This window comes from Drosophila mauritiana, chromosome 3L (genome assembly GCF_004382145.1).
Source record: "Drosophila mauritiana strain mau12 chromosome 3L, ASM438214v1, whole genome shotgun sequence".
NCBI lineage: Eukaryota > Metazoa > Arthropoda > Insecta > Diptera > Drosophilidae > Drosophila > Drosophila mauritiana.
In genome coordinates this window covers 20144877-20158954 of record NC_046669.1, presented here as the reverse complement: position 1 = coordinate 20158954, position 14078 = coordinate 20144877, and the positions used below count along the sequence as shown (strand labels likewise).

Genomic DNA, 14078 nt, shown 5'->3' with positions numbered 1-14078 from the left:
CCATCTTTCAGAATAAATGTTAGACACGCTGGGGAAAAGTCGGAAAAGTGAAAACTACGGCGCTGGGAATAGAGCAGTGTTAGTATTTACAGTGGATTTATAATTGTGAACTTTATTACTAAATTTACGCAATAAAAATATTGTTTGTTTTGATTGTATAATTTTACATAGTCAGTTGTTTAATAATTGTAATATTTTATAAAGTGCTGATAGAGCATCCGTAATTATCTTAAATCAATCCCAAGACCCAAAGGAGTACTTCTGACAACGAAGTGTCGGATTTCCGACTGCCCGCTGTGGTCTTATCGCTCGCTTTTTCGCAATTGGATGAGTTCTGGCTGCGGACTTTGAATCCTGGTGGCACATCAAGCCTTGATGAGCCTAATTCCCAGGCGACACTTTTGTCCGAACAAATTTAGTGTTTGGAAAACCCCCTTCTTTTCCATCTCCGCAAATCCAGCCGCACACAGACTGCAGTGCCATAATAAAGTTAACAGAAGGATCTACATCTTCCGTCGCTTGTCTAACCGTTTCCGGAACCTGTTTCCGTTCCGCCTTGACTCCGTTCCGTCTTTTTTGACAAAGACAACTGCCGCCGAGGTAGTCCGGATGGAGAAGTCGACCCCGAAGGGCCGTTACCACCAAATTCCATTATGGGGCTCCTGGCTCATTGTTTTCGCAGTCCGGAGGGGCGGAAAACCCGGAAAAGCAGGAAAACTCGGGGCAAAGGGTCGGCCTGCCGCATTGGCCCTTCGCCTCTTGTTCGGTTGTACACAAAATTAATATTGCAATTTTTGCTTTCAACCCGCCTGTCATATAAGAGCGGAATAATTTCAGAAAGCATATTTCAAAATGAAATTTTCTTGCGGCTGCCTGGTATGGCATGCGGTGAAGGGCGGCCAGTGGAATGGGCGGGGCATTTAGGCTAAAACAAATGTTTGTGCGGTCTGGTTTGGTTTGGTCTGGTCTGGTCTGGTCTACTTCTTCGCTCTTTGGTCCACGGCTCCAGAAAAGTAGCCTGTTTTATAATGAAATAAATTTCATTTGCTCATTGACTCGATGACGATGTTGACTAACCATAAGGATCCTACAAGAATACGAGAGTACGCACTGAGGAAAATTAAGTTTTCCACCAATTTGGATCATGCATTCTATTAATTCTGCACAAAAATATTTTCTTTATTATATTTTAATGATAAAATCTTCAGTGAACTATGTCCTTTTCAAGGTTAATGTAAAGTACTTATGAATCATATTGGCTTATATACCTAGAGAGCTCTACGTCTAACAAAGAGGTAATAGCTGGCTGCCCGTTGCAAGGAGTCCCACAATCTTCAAACTGTTTTTCCCAGTGTAGTGGGTGGCGTGGGGGCGGAGGCGGAGTCTGGCCGACATGTGTGGCCAGGCATGAAGGAGCTGGCCCGGAATTTGCATGCTCAAAACTGGAGCAAGCGTACAAATGCCGGAGATGCGGACGGATACAGGCTGCGGGAACGTGGATGTTGGATGTGGGCTTTTGGCTGCATGTGCTCGCAAAATCAACGGAACGGGCTCGACATTAAGTGCTCCGGCCTGGCCGCCGCTCCAATGTGGCTCCTCCGTGTGTGTTTGCATATCTAAGGTATTAGGACTTGAGCGAAATGAAATATGACATAGTTGACAAAGGAGCGGATGGTATGGGATCGGATGGGATGGGAGATGGCATCTATATTACACGTTACATATTACGGGGAGTTCCGCAGGCAACGGAAACATCAGCAGCAGGCGGAAAAGCGGAATCAGGAGCCAAACCCTTTGGCAAATATTGATGCCACCTGGGCGTGAGCGTTTCCTCCTCGGGTAGAATGGTTCACCTGGCCAGAACACCTGCGTTTGATGGTCGGCACAAAGGGATTTTCGGGCAGGCGAGCGTGTTATTTGCCCTTAAAACGTCACAAAATCTTGATTTAAAATGGCCTCGATGGTTGTGTTTTATGCGATAGAAAATAATATTCTCAGCAATTCCATACAGCGAGCATAAGCGGATTTCTGGCTTAGTTTTTGCAGTTAGGCAGAGTTTATGGCAAGTTGTCTTTTTGTCATTTGCTCACATGTCAGCAAGTCTGGGTGTGATTCCCCTTTTTATATTCTTAATGAAATTATAACAAATTTATGAAACAGTGGACCAGTTCCCAGTCTTCCAGATGTTTACAAATGATTCATTGGTGAGATATTAAAACCTAAACGATTTCTTTATTTTTTTATAGTTCCTAATAACCTTTCAACCTATGTCTGAAATCACTGAGTTTGAAAGAAGTTGAACCCCTCAGCTTATTAAAAAGTAGAGCTCTTCTTAATCCAGAGATCAAATTTTATGGGGATGGGTAAGGCGGATATCCTGCCAGGACATTTCCCCGTCTAAAGTTGCCATTCGAGGCCACGTGCAAGAGCCAAATTCCGCGTGTGCTGCCATTTCTGCGGTTGAAGGTATCTCCGGCTGTCCCGACTTTTTGTCCTAGCTGTGCATTAAATGCCACTCAGTCAGCCAGCCAGCTTTAGTTCACTCATTTTCCAGGGCTTGGTTATACGACAAGGGGGCGTGGCTGTTGGGGCCGCTAAAGGGGCGTGGCTTTCGAGGGGGGGGGGATGTGGCGGAGGGAGAATGCAGTTGCATACTTTTGCAGCAGTGCGCTCCACTTGGCGTGCGGCATGCCACAACGCTCCGGATCCGTATGACATTGCAACGGAGCGGCGGCGATGATGATGATGACGATGATGATAGCGATGCCACAGTGTTGCGTCATGTAAAAGATAAACAAGTCGACATTTTGACAACCTAAAAAGTAAAGAATAAATCCCGTGCGGAATGAAAGAAGCCAACAACAGACGACGACGGGTAAAAAACAAGATGGAACAATGGATGATGATGGCGAGCTCGCGTTGCGATGAACTCCATGAAAGTCGCCCATCAAATAATCGAAATCAACCTTCAACTTCCAACTTTGGGTCCTGCAATTTATATGCAAATTTCATTAAGGAAAATGCGGTTGTCTGGGGGTGAAAATATCCGCTAGTGCGGCCATCCGCTGCCATCAGTGTTTCTCCCTCCGCCAAAGTAATTGAAACGCAAAATATGCATTTGGCCAGAACTCTGCCCCTCCAAAACTCCCAACTTCTTGCCCGCGACTCAGCTAATGTAATTTAAAATGGTCGAGTGGCAAATTACTCGGCCGTTGCGGACTTTCCGCACCCCAATCCGCAAACTCCTAACCCCTAAAAATCCGAGGACAGTAAAATCCAAGCGGCGAAAAAAACACGCAAATTACCCCGAAGAAATCCCTTAAAAAATTGCTCAAATAAATTGTGTGGGCGTTGCGTAAATTTGGTTTTTATATTTTTCCTCGTCCAGGATTGGCTTGCATTAATTTGTAATTCAAATTTATTTCGAAATAATGGCTAATTGGCTGGTCGAAAGGACGATATGAGAGAGCTGTGGATCAACGCTGATTAGTGGACAATCGAAAATAAAAAGTTTAAAAACTTTAAAACATGTAGAATCATTTCAAAGATGCACTTGCAATTTTCACATGACTTTAATATTCGGAAATCGAAGAAATATTGATTTTAAAATATATAGCGTTGGCTAAACAATTTATTTAAAATACAAAACCACTAGCTATCCTACCACATCCAATTATTTTATTATTTTCTCCATTTCAAGTGTGTGGAATACATTTGAAAAATATTTTATGTCTTTTGAAGTAGGTATCATTAAATCAATACGAAAATAAAGCTTAAAAGTGCGGACGGATTTTTCTTGTACTTCTGCCGAATATCTCAATTTATTTCTCCTATTGAAATCTTTTAGTTTGTCTTGATTTTATCTCTGCCTCTTGAAGTTAACATTTAGTTATTTCTGAAGCGTACTCAGGCTGTGCAACTTTATTTGAATCACATTTTTGTGTTTGTGCATCAAAGTTTATCCAACTTTTCGCAGAGGGTGTTGCTTCTATCAGAGTCTGAATACCTCAATATAATGCAGATTACAAGCCAACCAGCGCGCCGTCGATGGCAACATGAAAACCTTCTTTCCATCGCCATTTTCCGCCCGGCTTTGATGGTTTCATTTTCCAGCCGCAGCCTCTCCAATCGTAGAAAACTTTTTGTGTGCGTTTTTCTCGTGTTTAATGTTTTATGACGTACTCAGAAAACAAAAACCTAACAAAGCGAACAAAAATTGTGAAAAATATGTATGGCTGAGCAGAACACTTCAATTTTTGTTTAAATGCCAATAAAACTGTCATCAAAAAGTTGTTAAGTAATGAAACATTGAAAATAAATGTGTGCACCGACTGCGGGAAGTCTCTTCTCCTCTGCCACTCTTGCTTTTTTTTTCTTTTACTTGTTTCCCCGACCAGTGAAGCAAACTTTTGCCTCTGGCAATTGTTCAAGAATTAATAGCCGAAATGCTGAATTCTTTGGGGTGGGGCACTTACAATTTAAGCTACTGCTGCCACCCACCACCCACAACCCACCCACCATTGTTGCACATTTACTTTTTGCAGCATATCAAGTTGAGCGCATAAGTTTTCCATATTTTTTGCCTGGCCATCGAACCGCACGGGAAAAAAATCGTTATAAATTAAATGGCGTGCTGTTGCATTTCAATTTATTGTCAAATTGATACACTACTAAACACGTACGTTTAAATCTCAAGAAAGTAAATTAATATCATATTTGTATTATACAAATAAATTAAGGGATGAAAGTACCTTCCTGGCGAAGGTAACAATGTTTAATTTTAACTGAAAGTATTTATGCAAATAATGCCAAGCAAAAATATTATTTAATAATATATACACGTTTCCTGCTATTTGGATTTTCATTTGTACAAACTCTACTGCATTTAAATATTATGAATAGGAACTTTTTATGGGCAGTCAACATGTTGTTTTAAAATATATATATCTTTTTTATCTTAACCGGATGTTTTGATTCCCACTGGAACGCCGCATTGATTACCAATTTTTTCCACACTGCACCGATTTTTTCATATTTTCGGTTCAGTTGTTTTTTGCCCATTTTTTGCATTTTTACATTTTGTGGGTTGAGTGTTTTCTTTACGTTCCATTATTGCTGTTGAAAAAGTTTGCCCGCTCATAATTCCCGATTGCTCTTTTGCTCAATTGTAAATCTGAGGGGTGAGGGGTGTTGGGTGGATACTCAGTGGGGGCTTCGGCGGGGATGGGTATATTCGGCAGCCCCGGTCCGCAGTTGTTTTACGCAACATTTGCTGTGGCATCGGACTCATCTTCGGTGGAAATTTTTGGTGGGGTGGCGGTGGGCGTACGTGGGCACCCACATCTCTGCAGCTCGGACTTGAACTCTCTCGTGTACTTTTGGACTCAAACGTCTGTTTTACGCTAATTGGAAAAGTTGCAAGTTTTTTGCCCCGCTTTTTGCCAGTTAGGGGGGCCTAAATGGCAGGGGGCGGACTTTACTCGATAGGCCCGTGCGGTGTGTGGCTTTTATTGGAGGCAAATTGCTTAGAGCGATGCTTATTAGCAGCTGACATGGCTACGGCTGTCTCATCATCAAAGTTGCGGCCTAAACTGCGAGCAGCTTAAAAAATACGTATACAAAATAATCACAAGACAAACGACCTGACTTTCATACTTTTAAATTGGCCATTAGCCCGCTTTCGCGATAGGCCCTGTCAGAGAATCTCGGCTACGCCCTTCCCAAAATCAGCTTAGTCTTAAGCCCCTGCATCCTGCTCTTTATTTGTAATTATAATAAACAAAAATGACTTTATATTTTGAAGGATGTTTCTGCATCCGCTGTTTGCTCTCGTCGCGCCATTATCATCAAGAGCTCTTCGCTAACGCGGTGTTTATGCGGTGCCGAAAGTTGTGATTTTAAAAATAGTGGGTGAAATTTCGGGCAATTTATTATTAAAATTTGAAATTCAATTCTTTAAATCAATATTTTTCTAGCCCGATAAAAAGTATTTAATTACCTAAAAGAGCTACAAAAATAACACAAAATAATGATAAGCCTGCTAGTTATATTTTAATATATATATTCGGTTACAAACTATAAACATATATTGGCACTAAGACTTAATATTTCCGTTTAAAATAAAAATGGGAAATTTTTCTCATACCTTCCTCACTGTCATTATTCGGAAATCTGCCACCGTGTGAACCCGAATTTCAGTAGTACTACGAGGGTCCTTCGCGTGTTGCGTCTGATGACTCTGCCTTCCAGGCTCAACGGCGAGAGCGCCTGCGTGGTGAGAGGAAATAGTGGGATATTCCTCTGTGGAACACCAGAAACAAGAACAAAAACACTGGAAAATCCCGAAATCGGAGCGATATATGTCCGTTCTGACTGGCAAATGGTCTGTGCAGCGACGGCGGCAGCAGGTTAGTTCAGTCTCTTGCCTCAAATGGCCGCGTGCGGCAGACAAAAGCGCATGAAAAATTCATTGGGAACCGTCGGAACCGAAAGTTTAGCGTCAGGATAGCGACAACAACAAGGACCACGGCACTACTATAGCGAATATAGTATATCGAGTGCTAGTCCTAAACGTCTATCGTTAGGTGTAACGAGGTGTGCTCCTGTGTGTGTGTGTGTGTGGAGGATTTGTGACTGTGTCAGTGACGTTGTTAAAAAACACAACAACAATTGAATGCCAAATTGAAAGTGGTTGACAGGCAACTGGAAAAACAACAAGAGCCAAGGCAATAGCTTCGAGTGTCCTTTCGGCCAAGGCAAAGTGAAAGCAATACGCATCCGAAAAATAGAGAAAATACACAAAACAGCGATCGAAAAGCAAGTTGCAATTGCCGAAAGCCTATTATTTTTCCATTGATTTCCCAGCAAATAGAGTGAGCAACAATTCCGAAAATATGTTGTAAGCCTGGACTCTTCCGTTTGATTGTGAGAGTGGGAGTAGTCACAGAACATCAAACGTTCAAATACAAATTAGTATGGCATGTGTTCCAACAAATTCGATTTCCCCATCACGCTGTCTCATTCGCACACGCGTCGTTCCGTCTCTTTCTGTGTTGAATTTTCAACAACTTTTTGGCATGTGGCATACTTTTTCGGGTTTCGTTGAAATTAATTTCCGAAGTTCTGTTTTCTGTTTCGATGTATTTTTCCTTTTTTTGTTTTTTTGTGGTGTATGGGCAGCGAGTTCATTTTCCAGGCTCTGATTTTGGCCCTGACCACGTTTTGGTTAATTAAGCCAGCGGAGTCGCCGGAGTGCGATTTGAAGCCAGCTTGAGCAGACATTGATTAAAAAAAATGTCGATGGTGTCACCAAGTTGAATTGGAAAACTTTAATTGGGAGCAACGGTTGCGGAAACTTTGATGGACTGATGGACGTCGAGCTTGCTTTCAAAAATTACTTTTTAATTTGAATCTGATTAGGTTTCTGTGAAAGTTTTCACAGTCAATTAAAAAACATTTTCTGTGGAAATAGCAGGAAGCAGCACATTGACCTTTACATATTTTCTGTTATACATTAACAAAGTTTTTCTGGCATCACAAGGGCAATAATTCGCTAATCTATGAGATTGTTAATATGTTGTTTTTATGTAAAAGGCAATTAATTTGCTTATGCGAATCCGTTTTAATTTTAATTAGTTAAAATGCGATAAAAATGCAATTTGGATTAGCTCGCTCCCACTAAGGCGCAATTCATTTAAGTCCGTAAGCAAAAATAAGTTAAAGTTTTTTTTGTTTAATTCAATGCCCTAAAAAGTTTAGTATTAGCTATGTCTTTTTATATATGTACATTGTGTATGTCAAAACTCCACTTTCGCTTTTTTTCATCTAAAAGTTTTGTAAGCCACTAATTACTAATTTATGGCTCAACACGAAATTGGTAGAAAGCTATGCACTTAATTTCATATTTAATTTATTCCAGCGCTTGAAAACTTTAATTTTACATATTCCTTTCGGAAAAATTACATTTCCATAATATAAAAAAAAAAGAAATGGAATAAATTGTGTTTTAAATGAAATGTTGCATAAATGTTATTAATGAATAATTTGATTAGCTCATAAAGTGTCACCATTTTAGGATATTTCAATTTGGCGAAACACATTGCGGAACCATTTTACAAATTTATGACCATCGAAAGTAGGCAGGCGTCAATGAAATTTTAATGAAATTAGACCGGCACGCGATTTCCGCAAATTTTCAATTGTAAAACGCCAATTCTGGAGCTATTTGGGGATGGGGCACAGAGCTCCTGTCCGCAGTTTATGGCATTTTAATCATCTAGAAACGCTCTTGCTCTTTGCAGTCAACATGCAAATTGTCTGCGCCGGACCCGCAGTCGAATCCAGGGCCAGAATCCTTGCCAGGCATCCTCATCGTCAGCAGCAGCATCATCATCATTGGAGGCAGTGGAACGCAAACGCACCGTAGAGCCAGCCAACAGGGCGCAATAAAAATTGCCTATAAATGGGCGGAAGTGCCAGAGGCGTGGGGCGGAGGGGCGTGGTCCTGGAGCAGGATGTACGCACAAGGTCGTCGCAGGGGGAGCGGAAGAGGGGGCTCGCTGGCAAACAGCAGCACAACAATGCCAAGCTTCCGCTTAGGATGCGCTCGAACGGAAGTTATTTTGGCCGCCTGAACGTGAGCGCGCTGCTCATCTACTTGTGGTGCTATCTGCTCCTGGTTATGGCAGCATCTGGCGGCAGCAACCACGTGGTAAATGGCCTCAAATGCTATTGCAATCCGAAGGAGTGCGACGTGATCCGCTCACCCGACTGCCCCGGAAAAGGACTAATGCTGTGGGATCCCTGCAAGTAAGTCCCGCTCCCAGAGCTCCAATTAAAACGATATATTCCGGCCTGCACATGCCATCCATTTTGTATGTGAGCCAAACCAAAGAAATTGATATTAGGATTTATTCCAGCGGTCGAGCTCTGTTTAAAATTTTCATTTTGTTCTAAGCTTCTGACTTTTGGTATAATGGAATACAATTTTCTGTACGCCAGTAATCATAAAATCATTCTATGATTTAATTATTTATACAGTGTCCCCATTTCATTTCGCGCTATAGTGTTGTTATCAAGCCAATTAAATTAATTTTAAATTTCGGTTTGTTCCTTTACCAAAATGTTAGTTTCCAAAATAAATAGGCAGACTCAAAATTAGGTTTAATGCACAAAGCTTTGTTGTTCTGATTGCCTAACACACGAACGAGCCTTATTTTCATTATATTAACGTTGGTTGAACAATGGTGGTCAAAACAATAGAAAACAATTTAATAGTGCGTAATTCTGATGCTTTGATGATTACCCGCAGGGTTATCAACGTTTTTGTTTTATGTATACACATAGACCAAATTATACTAGTGTTAAACTCCCATGATTTTATGATTGAATAAATATACTAATTATTTACAAGTTATTTGAATAATACAAAGATGCAAACTTTGATATAACAATGCCTATTAGATCATTATTCGACATGGTTATAGTTTTGAATCGTACTTAAATTCTACTTTACCTATAATAAATTGTTTAGTTTAAATGATTCGCAGAGAGCTGTGACGTTTTTACTATTACCTAACTAAGCATGAAATGGTCACAAATTCATAAGCTCACCACGATCTTAATAATTGGCATTGATATAATTAAGAGCGTCAGACATCAGAGTGTCTCCTCCGAATTCCAACCCAATTCGCATCGTAAGTCACGTAATGGACTGATTGGAATTCACATCAGGCATCCTTCTGCTCAGCTCACTCCGAGTAGAGAGTGTTAACTAATTGTTAACGCTTATCGAATCGAAGACGGAATCTAATCAATTACTACTGGGATTCATTCCATTCATAGTCCATTGCGAGGATTATGCCCACATCAATTTATTCTATATGTCATATACATACCTCCAACTATTCGCAGATGTTGCCGCATATGCGCCAAAACTTTGGGCGAATCCTGCGGCGGTCCGGGCGGATTTTCCGGTCAATGTGAGCCGCCCCTGCAGTGTGTGACCAAGCTGCCCATTAGCAGCGGATTGGGCGTGTGCATGGGTGAGTCCTTAGTTTTATGTACACACTACAAATGTGCACTCAGAAAAAAGGGTAGTCCAATGAGCTATATTATATGTATATGTTCATAAGAAAGAGGGTATGTGAGTGGACTTTATTTTTGTACAAATATCTAGCTTAACTTGTGGATTGGATCTTAAAATAATATTATTAAGGATGTTATTATTGATATTATTGGTACATATTTGGTACATTTAAAGCTATTAATACATTACAATTTTCTTTATTGCTAGGTTATAGGTTTTTGAAACATAGGTTTTTTCCAACGTGCATTTATCACTTGTAAAAATAATGAAAAGGGCGGGCGTGGTGGGCGGGGCACCGGCGAGCTGGTTATGGTTGGGTTATGGAGCATTCGTATTTAGTCGCATCCATTATGCATTAACATCACGTATTATAGACCACAGCGCCCTCAATTGATATGTCCGCAACCAGTTCGGATCGCTTCTGCAATTTCAGTCGCACTTGCCATTTGGCCTGCGGAGCTCCTGGCGGGAATTCGTCCGAATTGAATGTATAGTTGCGGATCTCGTACAGTTTTCCCTGCATAATTTGATGGCATCAATTCGGGTTTTGTGTATAATCGTGTTTGGGGAATTAATGCGTCCCGCTTGTGCAGCAATTTTCAATGAAAATGGAAAATGGTAAATGAAATAACTGCAGAATGTTGTTCAATTTTAACTAGTTTCGTTCGACGAGAGTGCCTCAACACGAAATGTTGACAAATATTTGCTTTTATTCATTGAAAGTTGTATCTCAAGGGAAAATATTTGTCTTCATTCTGCTGTGCAGGGCAGGGGCAAAGTTTGACTGGCTCCAAAAAAACAAGCGGAAGTCCTATTTCATTAAATTGCTCTCCTGGCTTGTTGTCATCGAAAAATTTGATAAAAGCTGAAGTTCTCAAATTGTAACAATGACTGGAAAGCTAATGTTTCATCAACATATTCCGCATCTAGAGCAAATTAAGAATGACATTTTAAGGATGCCTTCTTCACTAACCTTTAAAACAGGACAGCTGGCTGGTAAATTGCTGACCGACTTGAGCCTTTTGAACAATTTGCCAACGATGTTGTTTTGGTACATCGATCCCAAGTATTTGCATCCGTCCATCTTGATATCGGCTATATTCATGCGGCTTTTATCCTTTTTCATCAAATCAAATGTTGCAAGCACGTCGAAGTGCTCGATGGTTTGATTTAAACTGAATTTAAAAGATACCATTGCAATCCTTGGTCTCACAAGTAGACATTCCAAGCTATTGACATATTTCTTGGCTACAATTTGGCAGCTCAGTGTTTTGATCGCGATGTCATAGTTGTTCTGGCGGGTAGAGTTTCTTTTTAAAATATTAGGCGGGGCAAGTACAACAAACCTTTGCCAGTCCGAATTGCAGAGGTAGAATAATCACGAAAAACGAAAACCGGGCCAGCATTATGCCAAACTAAAGCGAAAAATTGGATTTGGGTCGGCTTATATAGGCCTCGCATAATTTAAAATAAACGCCACCATAATCTCTTTTGATGCGTTAAGAATCAAAGTTCATTGTGGGGCTTAATTACCATTTAATGTGTGATTAATACGACCCAGAAATGCTCCCCTTTTCACCGAATTGGTGTTAATAACCGCATTTGTTTTGCTTGTATGTTTGAAATAGATTTGCAGCACCTGACCGCCCTGACCTACAGTCAGCACGATAATTGTTCCGACAGCGATTCGATTGTTTTGGAGCCGGGCTGCGAGATCACCAACAAACGCTGCCAGTGCTGGCCAACTATGCGCACCTGTCTCAGCGAACTGACCAGCGATGGGGGATCCCCCGACGACTCTCGCTGGCACTTCAAGAACCTAGAGGTTGGTACATCCATCCACTCACACGCAGAAATTTCCCTTCTAATACGCCTTGATTTCCCGCCAGGACTGCCAGTTGAATCTTCAAAATCTAATAAAACTCGAACAGGAATTCGATGAAGACTACAAAATCTCACCGAGCAAATTCACATACAAAAAACTGCGCAGAAAGCGAAAATCTTTAAAGAAACGAATGTAAGTATAACCAAGGGCTTGAAATCTTATAAAAAGGTGTCTAAAAGTATGCATCTTTTTAGTCTCAATTGCTCAATTGCTTATTGTGAACTTTTAGATACCCTTTATAATGGTTTTCAAAGCTGAAGTGATTTCTCTAATTTGTATTTAATAGCAAAATTCCCTTTTTTTTAGCATCATCTTGAAGGATTGAGGCCTGAATGTGCCACTGCGACTTTCCGCGTTCTCAGCTCTTAACTCAATAAAACAAAATGTGGAATCTCTGTACAGATAGTATGCTTACTTCTAACTAATTATATGGCTATTATTAATAACGTACATATATAACAACATATACATATACATGAGGAAAAAGTACATATGAGACATAGACAAAAAAGACAAAAATGTATGTATCCTAAGACATTTGTTACTTTATTGTTTTTAGAAAGCGCGTACGTATGTATAAATTTGCAATTTTTATTCCTACTGCCCCCGAAAAGAAAATATACAAAACAATAATTGGAAAACATTTACAAAATGTTATTGCTTTAAACAAATAACAAATACGAAATGTGCAAAATGTTGGAATTTTCCATAGGCCTAAGTCAAGCCATTCAATAAACAATAAAGCCGAATGACAAATTTTGCTAACTGAAACAGCATCGAAAATATATAAGTGGTCAGAAAACAAAGCGAAACTTGATTGTCTTTATTATGGGACTTAATAGTTTATAATAAGGGCTTCTCTTCTATAGAATTATGCCTAATTTCAACCCTGAAGCTTTTAAAGTTCCTGAAATCTCGACGTTAATAAGGACATGGCCAGAACGACTCGGCTATTATTCCTTATCAGGAATATATATACTTTATTTGGTCGGAAACACTTCCTTCTACCTATTACATACTTTTCAACGAATCAAGTATACGAGTAACGGGTATACAAAATAATTAACCCATTTATTGGGTGGTTTGTGCACAAACGCATACGTCCAAATCGACTTGAATGCGGATTAAGAATATATATTCTTTATAGGGTCGAAAAAGCTTACTTCTACTTTTTATCTACTCGTCAACCTTTTTGATATTAAAATCAAAAAATTATGCTGTTTGTATTTGCATACGTATTTTTTAATTAATGCAAATAAATTGCCAGAAATACTCAATTAAATTTAAACAAATCCAAACAAATTTAATTCGTCGCATATAAAACAAACAAACCAAATCTTATAATTTTCACGATGAACTTACTTATATTTTTCTTCTTATATTTTACATTTATTTTACTCGCAGGGTATAGTTACATAATGGGTAATGGCTAACTATTGTTTTATCCGTAGGGTATGCACCTGTTAAGAGGATGTTGAAAACGTGTAAGTTATACATGTAGAATTCAGTAGGTTCAACTGCCAGGCGCTAGGTGTCGCACCAATTCCTTCGTGGAAATTGTTTAGTTTTCTCCTATTCTTGTAGATATCGTTAATGAAATAAATGTTTTTATAAAGTGAATTATTTCAGTTAGTCGTGTGCTTATTAAAATTAAGTTTTTAATGGTTATGTCAGTTATCAAAATGCTAAATGATGATCCATTTATATTATTTTTCCCTTGCCAGCCGAAGCTTTTTAAACAATTTCATGGAAGCAGCCGCATAAACAAATGCAAATTCATATATTTATTTAGTATAGTGACTTACCTTTGGAATAGGCAAATTATAATTAAGCAAGTACACGAAAACCACCGACTCACCTGCCCTGCTTCCAAGCATTAGTAACTACCTGGCGAATAAAGCAGCGTTCTAAAACCCCAACTCCAATTCCAATTCCAAGCCCCTTTGGCCCAAAAATCGACCATCAACGGCAGTCGAGTGGGGTCAGTTCTTCATCTTGAAAAGATCAAAGATACACTTTGGCGCTTAAGTGTTTTCCCGCCACTCCGTAGCCTCATCGCCAGCTATCAAGTGAAGGAGTTCGAGATATTTGTTTCGCTTTTCGAAT

General features: G+C 39.8%; 2 protein-coding genes across 2 annotated transcripts; one reads left to right on the top strand and one right to left on the bottom strand.

The window, feature by feature from the left end:
- Positions 1-6437: 6437 nt before the first annotated feature.
- Positions 6438-12766, top strand: LOC117141473 (cysteine-rich motor neuron 1 protein). Its single transcript, XM_033304943.1, has 6 exons — positions 6438-6594; positions 8301-8808; positions 9913-10043; positions 11716-11912; positions 11977-12104; positions 12279-12766. Exons 2-6 carry the CDS (start codon positions 8462-8464, stop codon positions 12295-12297), a joined length of 822 nt encoding a protein of 273 aa, XP_033160834.1. The 5' UTR covers positions 6438-6594; positions 8301-8461; the 3' UTR covers positions 12298-12766.
- Positions 10449-11693, bottom strand: LOC117141474. The gene is made up of 3 exons (XM_033304944.1): positions 11434-11693; positions 11061-11381; positions 10449-10604 (listed from the first exon to the last, which is right to left on the bottom strand). The coding sequence occupies exons 1-3, from the start codon at positions 11491-11493 to the stop codon at positions 10449-10451; spliced, it is 537 nt and encodes a 178-aa protein (XP_033160835.1). The 5' UTR covers positions 11494-11693.
- Positions 12767-14078: the final 1312 nt, after the last annotated feature.